This window comes from Opisthorchis viverrini (genome assembly GCF_000715545.1).
Source record: "Opisthorchis viverrini unplaced genomic scaffold opera_v5_18, whole genome shotgun sequence".
Taxonomy (NCBI): Eukaryota; Metazoa; Platyhelminthes; class Trematoda; order Opisthorchiida; family Opisthorchiidae; genus Opisthorchis; species Opisthorchis viverrini.
In genome coordinates, this window is record NW_008751674.1 from 2804329 (window position 1) to 2824548 (window position 20220).

A 20220-nucleotide genomic window follows, 5' to 3' on the forward strand; every position below is an offset into this window, starting at 1 on the left:
GGTGTTGAGGCTTGAAGGTTGATATGGAGATACCTGATAATACCGGCGCCGGAAGACTGGCAGATGTTGCTTGTAAAACCTTTGAAGGACGAATGACATCATCAGTTCTAAGTGATGGGCTTACGAGAAGAAAGTTAATAATGGGATTGAGAGAGGGGGGAAATGTATGCAAAAGAGAAAGCAGCGAGGCACCAGCCTTTGCCTATCTTTGTTTACCCTCCCTGCTGTGTGCAGCGAGTAATGCGACCCGGCTAATGGCATCACGCAACGACTGATATAGCATAAATTTATTTTTAAATGTGCAATTTATGGCCGTATGTAGGCCCGGTTACTAATGGAGCGCCCACACCTATGCGGGAAAACAATTAGGGTCTTCAACCAAAGACTTTTGGCTCAAAATCCTAACCGCAAGGCAACGTTGTTTGGCAGGAAACGCAAATACATCACAGTTTTTGCGAAAAAAATCGCCAACCTGGAGGACAAAGAGACCGTGTCCGTTTGAACTCGAGTCATTGACTAACCTAATTTAAGAGACCACGAGTGTCCCGCCGACCCGACGGGTCTCCGAGGTACACAAAACTTCACACCATGGTAAGGTCTAGTCTCTTTGTGACGACATAAACATCGTTAAAGAATTATGTGAAACGGTTAGGTTCAAGTCAACTCAACGATATCCATCTGCTAACAACTTACTCTTATAGAACTTTGTGAAGTTTTGATTATTAAAACTGTCAGCGTGCTGGGCGAAACACACGTCAGCCGTAGGACTGAAACCGATGAAAGTTGATATGAAAAATTGTATACGCACTGCATCAAAATCTCACGCATTCAAAGAGCAGGAGTGCTTTAGTAAAAATTTGGCTCTCATTGTCAATATCAGTGCTCTTATTTGAAAAAATCTATGCATTCGGATTAAGGTCTCAAATTAATTGGAACAAACTTGAAGTCCAGTATGGATCCTGCCGGAACGATTACCTATCCGGTCCACGAGGACACGTTCGGGTGTGGGCCGGAGAAATCCGCCATAAATCTGGTAATGCGGTTTTCGTTGAACGCTAACATCTAGCTAAGTTTAGAAGAACCAGCACAAAATTGCCACAGAAATTCCCCTTATCCAATATCCTATGGTTCTCCATAAATTATGCTTCTCTGTATGTCAGCAGGTCCTCATGAAGCAGAAGAGGGGAGAGAGTGGCTTAACCTCAACGCCATTCTTCCGTTTATACATAGGGGCTCAGGTTAATCTTATGTAGAAAGAACAGAGTGCATGAACAAGGTGAACCCCATAAGTTACGATAACAAGGAGTAATTTTAACTTTTTGAATGGAAAATGCAAACATTTTTGCAACAAAGTTTTGACGGACCGATTGACTATTACAGGAGATTCTGGTACCGCCCCGTCGGTCACTTACAAACACTGTAGTAACGGGGATTTATCGAAACAGGTGAATTCTAGTGCCTGATCAGTGATGAGAAGTCTGAAACCATTTTGTTTAGCTTGGCGAACAAACCAAGAAGCCACAAGACTGTCACGTTCCACTTGCTTGAATAATTCAAAGGTTCAATTCTGTTGTTGCGAAAACTTTAAGTAGTAGCCTCTTCCTACGTATATGTTAACTACATTTGCGACTCTTTTTGGTTTTTACGCAAAGAACAGAAAAATTCAAAAAAGCAGAATTCACGGTAAAGGATTCCTCATTCCCTGTTATACAGTTGCTTCGGTCAACAAGCTTCTCTTAGCCGCACCAGGGGAAGAGTCTCGATTAATTTCTAAATCGAGACACCTGTTGATCACTTGTTTTTGTCTCTTTACGAAAACCAAGTCAGAATAATGATTGCCCGAGATATAGACACTACAAAACATTATTGCCTACATAAGCGTGTCCATTATTCTCACCCGGATATATGGCTGTCAGTCTGCCTTGAACAGCGATTCGTGCAAGTGAGGGTGCATGTATGAGAGGACACGAGGTTCAGGACTGTGGGATTCCAGTGATACGGCTGCTTGAGGGGCCGCGTGGAAATAAATAACGCCCGGATTCTTTCTTGCCAAATGATGATGAACACCAATTGGGTTCTTAAACTTTGCCATTCTGAAGCAAATTATCTCTGTCACAAACAGATATTTTTATTACCAATCTTAAAGGTAAACTTAGATGACTCAGTTCAAGGCATTTCAAGGCCCAGTCATATTTTTCAAATGCAGACAAAACGTGACTCTGAACTCACGCACGTTGCCAAAAAGAAACAGGTGACGTTTTCATAAAAGAAACTACTCACAAGGTTGCTGAAAACTCTTCGACAGCCCACGACCGGTTTCGCCCTTCTTGGGGCTCATCAGGTAGGCGCAGTCCCCGAGTTACCGTCAACCTTATGATCTGCTTGAACACGAATTGGACTGTTTTCGAGAAATACACTCATTTGCAAATCAATTTGGTTTTCATCAGAGACTCAATTTGGGTTCAAGTAGAACATAANGTCGTGGGCTGTCGAACAGTTTTCAGCAACCTTGTGAGTAGTTTCCTTTATGAAAATATACTGCGATATCTCGAATATCGTGCCAACTGAATCACGAAGCGGCCTGTGTGCAGCACATTCAGCTGGAGGACGTCATAAACGAGAGATTCAACTGAGTCTCCCGTGAAAACCGAATTGATTTGCAAATGAGCGTAATTCTCGAAAACAGATAACGTTCTTCGAAAATCCTGGAACCCTAGACCTAATGAAAACAAAAATAATGGCATATATGTCGTCACGTTGTATTTTTCAAAGTATGAATACTTCCCGATGAGCTTACATTTTGCGAAGGTGGGAGAATAACTCGCTGATCATTCGTTCCAAATCGTCCAGGGAGTCTACAAAGTGTAAATGAGGCGTAATGTTGACAGAGGTAAACGAGGCAAGTTTGTCAACTTTAAAAGATGCGTTGGTTTTGGCCGCCTCTTCTTTAAGGTAGGGTTTTTTTAATGAATTTTATCACACCCCTATGCAGCTCGTTTTACGCGAGCAAATATTCCGAGGATGACACTAGAAACACAGACTGCATGTCAATTAAATCAATTTGCGCTATGTCCTTTCAGGTACTTAAAACTTTGGAAAAGCAAGGCCGTAAAAGCAGTCACAAAGGCGTAAGAACATTTTCTTGGGGGAAGCTCTTCTGACACAACACTAAGGGTGGTTCTTCTTTGATAATGTATGTTGCCACATTTCGAATGTCGTTCTAACTGAAACGTGAGGTGGACTTTGTGTAGAACATCCATTTGAAACATTCCCTAAAAGAGATTTATCTGGGATTCACTCGAGTATCCCGTTTAACGGATTGGTGTGCGAATGAACATTGCGTGTGAGAGGAAACGAATGTCGAAGCACTATCCAACTAAAAAGATCAAACAATACCTGAGAATAATCAACACTCGCTGCCTAAATGCTAATATGACACACGAAAGAATGTTTCTAACTGGTTTTCTGACTAATTTTATTGTGCAACATATTCCTTCTTGACCCCCTGTAAGCTGTTTCTGTTAACGGGTGTTTAAACATCGGATTTACACACCTCAAATTAGTCGCATTCTTTGGTTCGATACCTGCAAATAACATTCAAGTTTGCGCAGATGTACTCAGCTCAAAACGTGCAGTACGTGTTCTTCCACTTCTATAGAGCAATGAGATTTCATTAAATCCATTAGCCCGAAGCCTTGCTACCCTCTAACGGTAAAAATCAAAAGTACATCAAAAAGGTCAACTGTAAAGCACTCACGCGAGGATTGTACTACCAAAGTCATGTGATGTGCGGAATAATATGCGGCGAAATGTTCCAACAGTATTTGGCGTATCGCTTCCGTAGACCTCTCTGGTTTCCCACGAATAGATGAACTATTTCCTTCAAAAAATAAGAAAAGTGCCCCTCACAGTTATGGAGTTCTGGCAAGCACAAAGTATCATGCAAACTATCTAGGTGCTCCAAACGAAGGTGAGATTTTGAAAGTCAGTTCACGTGATACATTTTTCTCTGTTCGGGTTATGTGTAACTTACGTGCCACAAGTTATCCCGATACGGGTTTGTTTTTCCCACGTTTGCACACCAAAAATCCAAAGCTTACCACCCACTGAAACAACAAACGCGTTGTTGCTGTTTGAAAATGATGCAAACGCCAACCGATAAAAACCAATTCCCAAGTGAAGCATCATCTTGGGAACTGGATCCTAATTCGCAGCACTTCAAATATGCAAGCAAGCACATAGTTCCGAGAGTTTCGCGAGGAAGTTGACACCGTTCACATAAAAAGGTAGGACTGCATGGTCATTGGCTGCTAGTTGGTTCCGTTAGAACTCCCGACAAAGGAGCGGATGGATTGGACTTCCAAATTGCGCCTTCGGAAAACTGGCTGCCGACGAGAGGTTCATCTGGAGCTTCAAACTATTTAAGTCGTAAAAGGAACCAGTCTGGGTTCTGGTAGAATATGCGGTTGACAGAATCTCAGGAAAGGCGTGTAATTGATGAGTCTGAAGATGGGTGAACCGGGCCGTGGATTGTCAAGGAGTATGCAGCAACATTGTGATTAGCCTCCTCCTGTTAGAGTACTTTTATTCTCTTTCGCCGCATAACCCCATTGTTAGCACGTCCATGTTTTGAACACCTTTCATTAACAAGTGCAGTTTCGGTATTCGGCGAGGAAGATCACCCAAGTCACAACTACCACATTTCGCTGTAATTGGTATACTGGACCCTGATGAATTACAGTCTACTCATAAAATAGAAACAACCTTTTGAGGAAAGTGAAGAACTTCCTCAGTATCATAAGTCTCTATTCTCAGAAGTAACCAGTCGCGTGGTCAGTCGACGCTGGATCACACGAAGTGGATCGTGTAATTGAAATATGGCAGTGCTATATCCTGTTAGTATACTTGGTTGAGTATCGTAGCGCAAGGCTGCCGGTTGCAGTCTCTTCACAGATTCGTGATATAGGCCCTTCTGCTAGCCCTTAACGATGACAAAACACTTCCGCGATCATTCCACTGGATAGAAAATTTCGTCGCTAATATTTTACTATTCCCGCTACCTATAAATTCTGTAGAAACTAAAGACTAAATCAGTTTTAGGAAAATTGATGAAAACTACGGACAGTCTACTACCAATTTCACTCATTTAGTAGCTCATCTGGAAGACTAATTCCCTGACGCAAATGGAAACCTAAGGATGACGAAATTGCTAGAGCTGATGACTGGATAGTGTCCCTGATGGCCACAAGTACACTGGTATCCTCTTACAACACGCAGTCTGACCTAGTGTTCCTTTGTTCAGGTATCCAACGGTTTATTTTTCCCTGAAACTAAGTAGTATAAGGTGATTACGCAAAATCCTCAGACAGGCAAATGAGCTAGACTCCAACTCCAACAGTTTTATCGCGCGTATAAAATTGAAATCAGTGCTTTTTTCAAACAGATCCACAATCTCAAGCAAACTGGATTCACAGCGCCACAGAGGGATGTGTTTTCAGTTGGATTACGGTTCACGGTTCCTTAAAAGAGCATGGCAGATGTAGTAAACCTGTGTACTTCAAATACATGTGTAAATAAATGGGAGGCCCTGTGTCCAATTCAACAGAGAGCTGACTCGCCACCAAATTAGTACGTATTGCTCACCAATACTGTCCTCTACGTCACACCAGAGAAGACAAACATTGTAACACGATCGTAGAAGTTCAAAGTGCAGAAAAGCTGCCATAATCTCGGTATACCTCATTGGGTCAGTGTAAAAAGAGATAAGTTCAATAAAAGAGAGAAAGAATATCCTCTTAAACAACCGAACGGTCGAACTCGATAGTATTCCGGAAATAAAGCCAGTTTGTGGAGAGACATATCACCCAACGACTTTGAATCGTCAGATTTCTTTGCCGGTTTAGAAAAGCGAAACTCATCGGAACTTCGCCTGTGCATGGTACCCTGACGTATAGAATCAGCTCATCACAGCCTCCAGCCTATCACATAGTTGCAGGTTAGTTATTGGAACATCCTGGGCCAGTACACACATATATTCGCCTTATCACCGTCTCAAGTTATATACAGCCTAAATAATACCGTAAAGTTTTTCACTGAATTTTGAAGTCCTATTTACCAGTCTGCTCATCTATGAGACCGCTGACGTTTTGTGTAACTTCATAGTAAGATGGATTTTAGCATGTGGCAACATGTCGTGCGTCAGCTCTAATGAAACCAGGGATTGTCTAGGAAAATCAGACGTACAATCACATAACCTGAACAGTTTCCGCAAAACACTCTTTGCAACCGTACCTTTGTGAAACCTGTGAAATGGGGAACCATCTTTGGCCAAAAAGGAGATGAACTGTCGCATGGCAGCTTGATCAGTTACCTTGAGTTTCCTGTATTCTGTAATTGGAAAAGGCGGGAAAGCAATTAAGCCAGTCAGACAGCTTGAGAAGTGTGGAGAGTTGAAATTTGCACTTTGATGGAACAATAGATCAAACTATTCAATGTCCAAAAATAGTTTACTGGGATGAGAGAGTCTCACAGCCTGGCAACGCAAGCTTTTAGGAAGCCCATGAAACTTAACGTTTGAATAACTTTCTTCACCTGCTCACCTCCAACACGAGTGCAAATTCCGGTGACATGCAAACATTTATGGGTATGTGTATTTCTTGGAAATTTTTAAAATTCCAGCTAGGGCAGTCCAAGGCAGACCAACAAAATTTCAGAGAGAAATTTGCTTCAGGAGGGCTAATCCTCAAATTGGAATAACTATTTAGCTGACAGTACATCTCGTGGGGTTGCTGAAAGCTCTTTGACAACCTACTACTAGGACTTTTGTCCCACATAATGTTCATCAGGTAAACCTAGTGATCAATTTTCTACCAACCTTATGTTCTAGTGGAATGAATGAGGGAAAATAGTTACACAATCGGAAAAGATATTTCACGCTGAGACTGTAGGAGGCATAAGGGTGTGCCCTCTTACGAGCGCATCTTTGTGCGTCTTTTCGTGTGTTCATTTGCCATGATATTCTGTTTCTTTTCCAAGCCAATCATGTTCCTCATGGATCCTTTCGGCTCTACGGTATAAATCTCTGTTTTGTTTTGCTTGGGTTTTGCCTGTCGTGTACTGTGTACAGCCACCCCCAGCTAGTCGTACTGTTTTACTCCGCAAACGAGTCCGACAGTCCAGCAGCAGTTACGACACTTATACTTCTTGTCACTCGGTGCCGTACCAAAGAACCCGTCGGAAAACTTCACTCAGTCGAAATCGTCTGGCAGCTCTTAGCTTGTAACGTGACTTTTCGGGAAGCAGCTTGCCCAACCAATGAACTTTCCTCAAGATAATTTGCGAAGGAAATTTCGCTTACTGGTTGCCAACCATAGACCCGAGTTAGGTCATTCGTATACGTGGATGTGACAGACGCGTAAATAAACCCCTAGAGCATGCCGCTCATAATCGTCTCTGAAAACACGATATAGTTCGGTGAATATCAAATCACAAGTGAAAGTAACTTTTGGATGCCACAAACTGATTAGGAGCTGAGAAATTGGACTCCTGACAGCCTCAGTATTATTTTGCACACTGTACACTGCACGCGTCCGTCTGTTATCTCACTATCTTTTGGTTCCTTGTGCGACGAACTTTGTGTGGGTCGGAGCTGGTTTGCTATGTCCCGGTGTTCACCATGTATCTCTGGACTCCGGTTACCGGCGCGTCCACTACTGTCTCGGTAAGCCACCTGTTCTTCATGTCAAAATTAAAAATGATAACCGACGAGAGAATTGTCTTCGGGATCTCGTCCTCAGATCAATACTCATCTAAAGCTTACTTGGTTAAACTGGCGAAAAAATTAGCAGTAAATTTACAAGCTTGTCAAATGCAATGGACATTTTGTTTGGATGACCAGCTGACTGGTGGATCACAAAGTCAGCTGACTGAACGTCACAGCCCCTGTATGACCAGTGGGCGTTTATCAGGTGGGCTGTTGTATTACGCCATGATCACCTTGTGCAAACTGTTAGCTTGCCTCGCTTTCTCTTGTGGCACGACACATTCATTATCCGCGCACACGCCAAGGCGTCCAATCAGTTGATCTCAAAGTATAGTGATCCTCCGCCTACCGCGTTGGACTAACAGTAACTGGCTGTGTACGTTTATTTCTTACTTTCTACTGTTTACCATTTTAAATATGTGAATATGTACCAAGCCAAAGAGGAGATCCGGACTCAATTTCTTCGTCAATTCTTGCTTTAACGACATTATGGTTCTGTTCAGACTATCGAACCTAACTCGTCAGATATGACACTTAAAGCTGTCAGAATGCTCACCTGTATCCATCGTGCTTAACGCTTGCTTGATCCCTTCCTCGGGTAGTTCGGGACATTCGAACAACGTCACAAACCGCATCAACGCACCCTCCAGATGTGATGCTCCAATTTGAAAACAGAATGTTGTATACTCATAGGTACAGTAGGCGCCACTTTCTCCGTTGTTTTGTTGGAGAAACGCGTTGAAGCTGTTAGTCCCGGCAAACGTTTTGCTGCCTAAGGTTAAAACTAGAAGCAGAAAAAGGAAAGGTGAGTAAGAACTGACAAAATTTAGCGAGAATGTCTCCAGATGCACCTTGTATGAGTGGAGGGTGTGGTGTTCGAATCGCGTGCTGAGTTTCATAACTCTGCGTCTGAGCCCCCCAGCACATTGCTCGCCACGTTCCTACGTCATTCTGTTGAGTGCACATTGATCGCTAGCTTTCCCTCCTACACTACCATTCAAGCTATCCTCATTCACACACTCACATGCAAGCTCAGACAGCCTGTCTGACTAGTCTGATCAAACGGTCTTAATCCATGCTCTGGCATGGATTGGACTTGTGTCACGCTGACGAATAGGGTTAACAGTCTTGCTTCTGCTCCACGTAATGAATCGGCATTGGCCAGTAGCTACAATTCTTCCAGCTGCAAACACTATCAGTAGTCTCTATCTGTTGTTTTAAACGTTTTGTCACAGATCAGGGCTGGATCTTTGCCACGTTTCTGAGAATCAGAACAGAGCATCTAACAAGACACATTTATCCACAAACGAAGAGTAAATTATGGACCGGGTTTTGAGGATCTATCAGGGTTATGATGATTTCAACACTAGTGTGAGCACCGTGAATGTCATCCAGAAGAATTCACGCACTTTTTGCGTTGATGAGAGCATAAGTCCTCCTGAATGATCGTTTTATTGGGTCATGACATCACACCCAGTTCCTCCAAGCTAGTTATTTAGCAAAAAGTAAATCGTTTCAAGCAGTGGCATAAAGAACGGGACTACGTATCAGAATGGTTACTTCAGAAATTTAACATGTCGAGACTTACCGCGACTGAGGAGGTTGGCACAACCGGGCATTTCAACGGGGTCGGAGAACGAACCGAATCGTAAACACAAACAGGCAGCTGACTGTAAATGGATCGATAAATTTGCTTGATGTAAGAGCTATGTGTAGAACGTGAACCGAAACTGTCGTGTATGTGGAAAACTGCTGTCAGGATACAGGAGAAAGTTTTTATCGCCTATGGCATTGCCTCCCATTGAACTAGACTCATCACGTTACATCTTTTTATGAGAGCCCTGATCAGTCTAATTAAGGCACAAACAATCAGCCTCCATGAAACCGGAGAACTGCCTAATCTTCAATGGACAATTTGGATAGGAACCTTGGAAAATAATTAAACTGCCCCTACTAAAGAGATGGTCATAATTCAAGGCGTAGGATAGGTTATGTTTTAAAAACTCTTTTCACAATCATACGCTCGTATTGTATGTATCGGATTTTATGAGATCACCCTTGCTAAAGCCAGTGGTTGATTCAAGAATTTGAGTACAGTGTTTGAAAGTGGTTCACATCAATACTCATATTAGGCTCTCACAAGGTTTCTCACCGTAATTATCCTTAACTATATATACATGTATGTATGTATGTATGTATGTATGTATGTATGTATGTATGTATGTATGTATGTATGTATGTATGTATGTATGTATGTATGTATGTATGTATGTATGTATGTATGTATGTATGTATGTATGTATGTATGTATGTATGTATGTATGTATGTATGTATGTATGTATGTATGTATGTATGTATGTATGTATGTATGTATGTATGTATGTATGTATGTATGTATGTATGTATGTATGTATGTATGTATGTATGTATGTATGTATGTATGTATGTATGTATGTATGTATGTATGTATGTATGTATGTATGTATGTATGTATGTATGTATGTATGTATGTATGTATGTATGTATGTATGTATGTATGTATGTATGTATGTATGTATGTATGTATGTATGTATGTATGTATGTATGTATGTATGTATGTATGTATGTATGTATGTATGTATGTATGTATGTATGTATGTATGTATGTATGTATGTATGTATGTATGTATGTATGTATGTATGTATGTATGTATGTATGTATGTATGTATGTATGTATGTATGTATGTATGTATGTATGTATGTATGTATGTATGTATGTATGTATGTATGTATGTATGTATGTATGTATGTATGTATGTATGTATGTATGTATGTATGTATGTATGTATGTATGTATGTATGTATGTATATGTGTATGTATGTATATATTTATAGCTTCGGATAGATGTTTTGTGTTTAAAATAATAAGATAAGTTTCGTCGTTGGAGGTTAGCCAACAGGTCTCGCAACGGCCTTAGTCAAACAGGGGGGAGCAAACGGAGCCAGTCCTAGGTGCCCAGGCTTATCATAATCCACATTGTTTTACGGTGAATTCATCTCGAGGAACTACTTTGTTGTCTACAGGCAATAATTTGACTCGTACTGGCCAAGACGGCGCCGCTGAAGATTTTCGCTACCATAAGAGCCCCGTAAATGATCTACTCATTGTGAATTCGTAGGTGACAGTCTATTTCAGCAACATTTCCGAAATTCTGATGGTATTAGACCTAAGGAAATCTCTGCCCTCGAAGCTTATAACCGAATAATTATGGGTGCGTAGGGAACTCATTTCTTGAAGACAACACACACGGAAACGTGTATGAAAAACCGTGTGGAGGAAAGATTAACTGTTAGAGCGCTCACCAGCTTTGACCCAATTGGAGACTGTACCGCAAACGCAAGCACCGGTGTTGAAATGGTAACATCCTAAATATGTTGTCCAAAATTTTACACTACGATTGCAACGATGGATACTACTGATGAGGCATGCAAGTAGTGTCTTCTCATAAATCCACTTCACGTCTCTTGAAAAGTAAGATTTACTACGAAATTTATGGAGTCGCTTTGTACCATTTGCTTGCATTTGAGTGATAGTCAATAAATATCCCGGAAAGTTCAGGAAGACGCGTTCAAGGAGAAGATGGATATTCAGCTTTTATTAACAAGATGCATATGAGAATTTTGCTCCCCTGTCCAATAGCCTGTAACTGTATGAGACAAAGCTTGGTACGTTGTCCTTTTAGCAGTTGTACTACTCTTTTACTTAGTGACTCTCACAGTCTGCTCGTGATTCCTCCCTCCACTTAACTTAAGGTTAATAAATCGTTTCTGGTGCTTGATACCAAAACCTACCATGTCGTCAGTCCGGGGGGAATTTTTCAGTGCTGACACGTCTGATTCGGGGTTTTGCGGACTGGATAGCAAAAGCACCCGTAGGCCATTCTCCAATTCTCGGTATCTGGTAATCGGGAGCAGAAAGTCTGATGTAAATACCGGTTCAAAAATGAAGGGGATATGTGGAATGAAAGCAGTCTAAATTTGACAAGGCTTAGGCTGCAGTGTAAAATTTCAAGTCTGTGAGCTATGCGTGATTCCTCGAAATACACTGTTTCTCTCTCAACACAAATATCGCATTGTAGATTACTGAGCTAGCGAATAGGCACAATACTTTACGTAGATTGGAATTGAATGGTCAAGTATTCAGTGGCAGTAAAATCCTTGAGGAGATATGGTAAGTTTCATTGCAGATTTTATTCTATCAGCGTAGACAATCTAGGCTCAAAGGCCGGGAAGCACGGTACAGCTGTTTCATACTTATTTGGAATCATGATTATCTCACGAAAATTAGAGAATATAATACTCGTGAACTTCCGGAATGTTGTTGAACACTTAATCTTGAGGCGACAAGAAGCTGATCAGCAACGTGATTAGGTGTCACTTAGACAGAACACGGTGCCACTCATCCTCCAATCACGGGGACTGTTGTGTCTTGCTGAACCATTGTGCAACTGTTTCCTGCTCCATCCACTATGGTACATGAAAAAAAGAACGGTAGCTAAAAATGCTTGATCTAGATTGGCTGGCATTTTGACCAATTGGGGCATGCCTCTATTGGGTCCGGAGCCCGCACGTGACACATCCGTCCAATTGATGCGATGTTCGGTTATTAGGGTCATTTCCCCCCACTTGAGAAGACTGTTCAACCGACCGCTGCTTTGAACTAAACTCATGGAGGTGCTGCCACATGTCGGTCCGTCCCTGGGGCTGTGAGCATGCCGATCTGGGATTCGGTGCCCTTAATTTCGGAGGCATATAACGGCTTTTTGGTGTCCCATGCGATGTGGTTCGTTTACGGAGTCGCAGTCCGTTGTCTGAAGTTGGTTGCCTTGGCTTATCCGTGCTTATGATCTTATCTGTGCATCGTGCTCTAACTAGTATTCAACCGAGTGTCTACTATGAAGAGCATTCCCTAGACGCTCGAGTCAGCATCTGGCCTACAATTGATGCGAATTTTGGTTATTAAAGACGGCTGGCCTCCGGACAGAACCCCCCAACTTATTGACTTCATCATCAAGTGGCAATTTTCAGAGAGGAGTTTCATTCACATAGTGTAGGTGTCCCTCGTGTGAGCTGACTATTGATTGACGGAGGTTTGAGCAATACACATGACCATCTCTATAATTACTGCCTCAGTAGATGGATCAGACATTATCGATGTGCTGTGAGAACATTCGGTCTGGGGGGTAACTTTCTGGTGAGATACACTTCAAGACAGTGGTACTATCTTTCAGATTATTCCACTTGAATTTCGCCCGTTCAGCTAGACCAACTGTCTTTAGTACCTGAAACCGAAAATTTCAAGCACTGGCTGTCTTGCAAAAGTTTCGTAATGTTTGATTAAATTTTCTTATTTTGATCAAAAAGTAATCTTCGGATTTAAATTCAACGCGGTTCTTTCAAAGTACTCGTTAATGCAAACCGTGTGCTACTGAATTTATAAACTACTCCCTCTAAAGTGTATTTATTTACTCAGTGGAAGCATGATAAATGGCAAACTGTACTTCAGTTAAACCGGAATTAGAGGCTACAGTTAGCTGAATAAAATTTGTGATCAGGTACGGCAGGAGACCTTAAACTCTGGCACTGAATCTCATCAATGCGTTATAATCTCTGTTGCTGGCTGAATAACTTGTAAACGATGTGCAATTTTCTATATGGCTTGTTCAACTCATACACTGTTCTGAATAAAAATTGAATTGAATCTGTCAGCTGTAGCACCGTTTCGGTACCAAGCTGCCATGCTACCCGAAGGAAGCACAAGGGCCGGGATACCGCCAGCTAGTCCAAGCCTAGACAGGGGATCTCAAGAGGAAGAGGTCGAGTTCGAACCACGGACCTTGCGGTTAGTAAATTCGCACTTTAGCCACTTGGACCATCTCGCCCCCATTCACTGTTCTATTTTCTTACGGTACTCTGTCACTGTTCGCAAACCCTTCCTCAGTTTTCACCACAAGCCCCGTACCGCCAACCAGTTACAATGACTCTCAATCGCTCTCAAAATCAGCAGCAATGAAGTTTTGTCCTCGATAGGTGCCGCTTGACTCTTCTTAGGCTATGCTAAACCCTGCGGGCATCATTGCAAAGCATACATCACCCATTAATCCGACGGGAAAATTATGTAGGAGAGTTTTGGAAAATTATACAATTGTGCACTACCCCGATACTGATATAAAATATCATTATGAACTATGGAGCTCAATTCTGACTGCTATCACCAACCGTCTTTTCCAATAGAATTAGCCAGTTTATCACTACGAAATGAGGTTATAACCCATTAAGGCGGCGAGCTTCTCCGTTCACACTATACCACAAGCTCAGTTTATAGTTTGTACCCTATTTTACCAGTTCCGCATGCGTTAGTTATTGCACAACCTTTGTCACCCTTAATGGTGCGATGATCAACTTTTTTTGATGTAAAAAGCGCTGAAGACAATCTGGAATGCCGTCTCAGTACCCACTGGATGACGCTCGGAGAGCACATTGTTTAGGTTTCGGGCCAATTCGGGGCTATGTTTTCAGGACCACGTCAGACTTATTTAACGGGGGATTGTAAGCTGCTGAAGCTACCGTATTTGGAAGGTTGGACGAAGCACTTTGATCGAAATGAGTAGACGATTGGGGTCAAAATACAGAACAGCGTTTGCAAGAACAGGCAAGTACTAGAGGGAAGTTGGTAGATTTGGTATGAGGCAGCTCAATTGTGGTGAGCAGAGGGGCTGAATTTCAAAATACAACGTGGAACTGCGCTCACGGCTACTCCGTACAAACGATTAACTGGCTTCTGTGACGCCATTAGTGACGCATGTTGTCCGTGCATCTACAGCTTTGCTAATACACAAATTATCTTCATTTCTCATGATACAGTTGAAGCTTGTGTAGTTATTTAAAGGTCTACGCAAAACGTAAGACCCCAAATTCCCTCTGTCCGACAGAAAATTGTGATAAAAGACTTCGAAAGAGAGAATACTGCCGAGAGTAAACTTTGTGTGATACCCCGAATCCACTAGGCTGCTCAGGATGTGATTTTACTACCAAGGATCTGTTCCTGAAATGTGCATTCTTGGATAATATCGATGAAGCAATTGAAAGAAAATGGAAGAAGAGGCGACCTGAAAAAACCACTGCTTAGAACAAAATTCTGTACAGTCCATTATGACACTTTGCGAGACTAGGGGTCTCGAATACACACAACCATTTATTTAGTTATTTAGTTATATGTTTATTTATTCATGAACTTATTCACGACAGTACAGGGCGAGGTGGCTCAAGTGATTAGAGAGCGGTTTTACTTAGGCAAGGTCCGTGGTTCGAACCCAAGCTCTGCCTCTTCCCCTGTCCTGTCCAGTTTACTTAGGCAAGGTCCGTGGTTCGAACCCAAGCTCTGCCTCTTGACTTCCCCTGTCCAGGCTTGGGCAACCTGGCATGGCAGCTGGGTACCGGAAGAGTGTTACAGCTGAACGTTTTTTTTTCGACGGCACTACCAATTGGATTTCGTTTGCTGGCTAGTATATTCGTATTCATTGATCGACGGTATACAGCGCTACAAAGTACTAGACAGCATGTACGCAACTGATCATTGCACCCTTTAACCGGGCGAAACCACGCTAGGAACTTCAGGATTCGCTCTTCAGGCGCCGTATCTAAACATCGTGGAATGTTGTTGTGACGGACCTGTAATCTACTCAATCCGAGTTGGAAAATTAGTCTTGCGTAACTATTTCGCAGTGATCTAGTAACTGGTTGACTCCGCTTAGAGATACTACTCGTACAGACAACAGGGTTTAGGCTGAAAAGGTACGGTTCCGCCTAGCCGATCATCTCAGGATTTGAGACAGTGTGCTTCCTTGAGGTGGTACCTCCTCATAACAACTACGTCTACACTAATGATGTTTTTGGTGCAACTTTGGGGTCTTCCATTATACTAAGATCCCATTCCCCTGAACCCTAAGTAGGCCAATTCTCGGACGCGCATCTCCCATAAAATGACTAAAATATATCAATGACCAGCTTGAGTACTGCTCAAACACTTCAGCGACCTTGTGAGGCATGTGAATCGGCATCGCTAATGAACACCAATATGGTAAGAGTATCAGTGGCTTGTTCCTGGAAAACCAAAATACTAGTATGCTAGAGGTTCCTCACTCACGGTTCGAACCCCAAGTGCATCCAGTACGTCAATAAACTGAAGTAGTTCTATATGTTCCCCATCAGCCTGAACGCGCTTACATTTAATAGAGTGATCGCTGTTTTGGTACTTTCCTAGTGTCGAATCTAACTTGACCTTATGATAATTCCCCCATTCATTTGCTTACTCTGCCCATGTACTTTTGATCTCCAGTTATTTTGGTTTTACGTACCCGCCACTCATCATGCCGTCCGACACTTGTGTATTGGCATGTGTCTGTATGTGAACCTGCGCTCCTGACCTACTTACCCATGCGCGTTCGTGTCCCTTTTGGTGAGCCTGCTTTGACTCGTTTTCTCATGAGGTGTGAGTGATCGCACGTCCAACGAGAATCATGAGACCGTCATCAGAAGGGACGACCGCAACCCACGCTACTGAGCCATCATTCCACTCGCCGTTGTTTGGCTTGCGGACGTTGACATTTCACTGTGCCGGTCAGTGGCAGATCTGTGAGCTTGTTGACGCTACGAACGTGAACAACTGATGTTTGTTGTACACATTTGTTTTCCATTTTGTAGGTAGTACCGTAGAATTCCGAACCCAATTCTTCCTTTTGATATTCAGGATTGTCGGACCTACGCGTCACTCAAAGTTCCGTATCGGGAACCTAAACTTCTAGTTCAGACAACAAACGCTTCACCATTATTCCTGACAAATTTGAAGCACAATAGATCTATTCTAAACTCAAGAATGGCGAGAAAACTGGGTTTTGGTTGCTTGAACTGACGTTAAATAGAGACACTGGTGGGCGTAAACGAGACCACAAATTCATTGAATTCATTTGATAAAGATTACCAACTTAGTATGTGAGAGAAACTACACAAGAATCAGTTAGACGCGACTGTCATATGGATGACGGTTCCCTAGTTTTCGCAAGGCATTCATTAATAATGCACAGTTGATCAAATTAAAACAATCCATACTGAAGTATGCTGGCGACGGGGAGCAACATCAAGCGTGTCAAAGTTTCTACGAATTGTGTATTTGTGTGCGGGGTTAAAGGTTACAGATTTCTCAGATTGTCGACATGTTTTCAGCGACCACATGAGTAGTGTGCCCTGTTGAAAAAATATGCTGCGATATCTCGAATAATGTACCTAATGAAACGGATGTCGGCCTGCGTGCATTACATTGCGGTTGGAGGATTCCGTAAACGGATTCAGTTCTGTAAAGTCTCCGATAGAACAAGATCAGTGTGCAAATGAGTGTACTTGGCGAACTGTGTCTAATTCGGGTTCAAGAAGAAAATGGCGTTGACTGGAATGCGCAATAACATATTAAGTGGAACTGGATTAAAGTAGGTTTTGAGACTAATTCAAAAAAAAACATGCCAGGGTAATCAGAGATTCAAAAAGTCTACCATTCACCTTATTAGAGAAAACGCACCAGTTCCGATCTATAAATAATTTGCAGCACCCACTTTGCTGATCGGTAATCTCGTTAGTTTTGGATGGTTAACATCACCTTGTAGACTTATACCTGCTAAAAAAGCCTAAAAAAGTCTACTTCAGTAAAATATCTCCGTCCAACTAGTTCTCAACCCATCACGTGGTTGGAATCAGATAGACTTGGGGTCATAACCCGGTTTCCGTACTCGTTTGTTTGAATCAGGTTAATTTTCCTATCGGTCGTTTTGATGATCTCCAAAGTTCCGACACAATACCAGAGCAGGTGAAGCGACTCACTCGAGGAATAATTTAATGAAGACAGATATGCAGTGGTGTGAAGATAGAGACATCTGTCTCGACTCTAACCATTACTGTGGTCATGGTACGTGTTTAACCTACCTCGTTGGGAGCACTTGTTTGTTCCAATGTTACAGTGAGGAATATAGACTTTTTGGTTTGGCACTAGCCTCTAATTTTGCTTGCCTGGTGTCTGAATGATACGAAAAGAGTTATCTATTCCCATTCGGCTTGTTTTAATCGCACTGATGCCGTCGATCTTTTATCCAGTTAAACACTGCCGGTCCAGGAAACAGAGGAACATCCGGTTCTAAAGTAATGACCCAGATCCTGGATAATCACACACATACACACATAAACGTGTAATCTCCACTGGCCTAACCTGGTGAAATTCGCGCACGTACAGTTCAACCATACATGAGTCACACACGCACACATGAACGCCGAACGTCCATTACGGGCCTGGAGAACCAAGCTTCGTGATGACTCATTGCAACGCAGTATAATTCCTCTCGTGATCATTTTGATTGGACGAACTCTTTGAGACGGTGGATTTGCCATCCTGATCGAAATTTTGGAATCATTGTAAATAGATGGCCGTGTTTGTAAGAAAGGCTTTCAGTATGAATATCAAACCCCACGGGACCGAACCTATTCGACGAAATAGTGATGATCACCTTCTAACCAGTTTTCCCAAACTTAGATCTTCCTCCAAAAATCTGAGGCTGAAAGACCGTCCCCAGGTAAATGTGCCAAAGTAACTATCTGAGCAACTCACAGACCGTTTTTTGTTGTTTACATTCTTATGCAGATTTACGTGTGACCGATTTCCAGCTTTCTAGTTTCATGCCATAGTTTGAAGGTCACATGTGATCGATTTAAGTGATATCTTGTCATCTTTGTAATTCCATCGGATGCCATGTGATCCCTGTGGAGTTATTTTAGGAATAAGATGGGGATATTGTGTGCAAAAAAATGCCAGAATTTCTTAACGGGGAATGTGAAGTGTCTAATCACGTTGCTACACCGATGAGAAATTATGCGTTTACCTACTGAAATGTTGATATCTTTAGTGTACACGTCTATCTCGTTAGCAGCCTGCTAGAAATAGCATGTCTTAGTTTCAAAAAAACAAACAAGTTTGCTGGATGAGTAGAGATTGTTTCTTCCAAAAGCAAATTTGACAGTTTCTAAGTCGATCGAAGAGAAGATGAATTCATCTGAAAAGTCGTCACTCGAGCGGCCAATCAACACGTGATCACGTGACGTGGCATGATATCTGTCCAATCGCAAGTGAATCAGGCTGCTGATTAGTTGCTCGTAGCCGAACTGTTTACCCTTCAACCACATTCCTGGGTACTGCGAGTTTCAATCTCCCTGTTGATGATTTCCAGCAAGGATGAAACCGCTGAACAGTGCTTCCCAGGTCTTCGACACAGATGACTTTTACTTAAAGCATGTAAACTCAAGTGGAAATAAGATAAAATGATTCTGCAGAATAGGTGTTCCATTTCGTTGGTAACAGAAAGGTGATTCATTATTCTCTATCATCAATGAATGTAATGGTCCTGTCCTACATCTCTCACATCCTTTGGTGATTCTAGAATGTTATGAATCTTGAAATATCTGCTCACCTGTTCAACTCAGCAAAATAAATACAAGCACCCTCACTAACTGGGTTAAACTGAGTTGACACCTTCAGTTCACTTGACTCCAGTTTCCTCCTAGCACACCAATCGCTTCTAAAGCTCGTTCCATTTCGTTGCAGCACTCAGCAATCCCAAAAATGACAATACTCAACGAAAAAAGCCAGGTGTTGACAACAAGATCAATTTTTTCCCTGACGCTGCGCGATTTCGGCTACCCTCAGGCACAATTTTGTGTTGTTATCTTGACTTTTCCGGGAACTCATCTTGCGACAGCTACAATTTCACCTTAACGCCTATGATTTTCTTTGTCAAAACTATAAAAATCTGTTTTCTTTACAAGAAAATGTGTTTGATATTCAACTCGATGCCTGAGTGTTCTGTTTCACGTTTTTAAATACCGTAACATAGAACAATGAGTAGCGTCGTAGTGATACAGTAATGAGGACCATCCAGTACCTGTGATCCTAGATATCACTGTTTAGCAATTCAGTAGATTCAGTTCCGTCCAGCACTTTTGTTTCATGATTTCAGGAAACTCAAGTAAGCACACTAAGGGAACACCACTACCCAAAAATTAACAACGAAAACATCGTACTCACCGGTAATCTCTGGTGTCATTTGTGCTCAAATCAATATGCATGCTCATCCCACTTTCGCTCTAAAGTTCAGTGCTGTGCGAGTACATTTATATGCAAAGCCGGATGCACCTGCATGGGTCTGTGATTCGAATGGTATCTATGTGCACTACCCTGGTAAATTTATGATCAGAATGGCGGAGCACATCTCGACACGAATCACGCTTTCAGAGATTGCATGCCAGCACGCAACCAGTGAACAGTTATTGATTGAATCCGTACAGCTACAAGCGCCACACAAACGGTTAATCTCCTTCTCCGC

General features: G+C 42.2%; 1 protein-coding gene across 1 annotated transcript in view; it reads right to left on the reverse strand.

Moving 5' to 3' along the window:
- The window catches only part of T265_12838 (hypothetical protein), a gene marked incomplete at both ends in the record, with an annotated part of 54247 nt that extends 34270 nt beyond the window's left edge, over positions 1-19977 (reverse strand). The window contains 8 exons of the mRNA XM_009165799.1: positions 694-767; positions 2798-2855; positions 3758-3880; positions 6292-6387; positions 8319-8546; positions 9351-9432; positions 11597-11702; positions 19923-19977. Coding sequence (XP_009164063.1) covers positions 694-767; positions 2798-2855; positions 3758-3880; positions 6292-6387; positions 8319-8546; positions 9351-9432; positions 11597-11702; positions 19923-19969 — 814 coding nt within the window. The remainder of the gene's footprint in view (positions 1-693; positions 768-2797; positions 2856-3757; positions 3881-6291; positions 6388-8318; positions 8547-9350; positions 9433-11596; positions 11703-19922) is intronic.
- Positions 19978-20220: the final 243 nt, after the last annotated feature.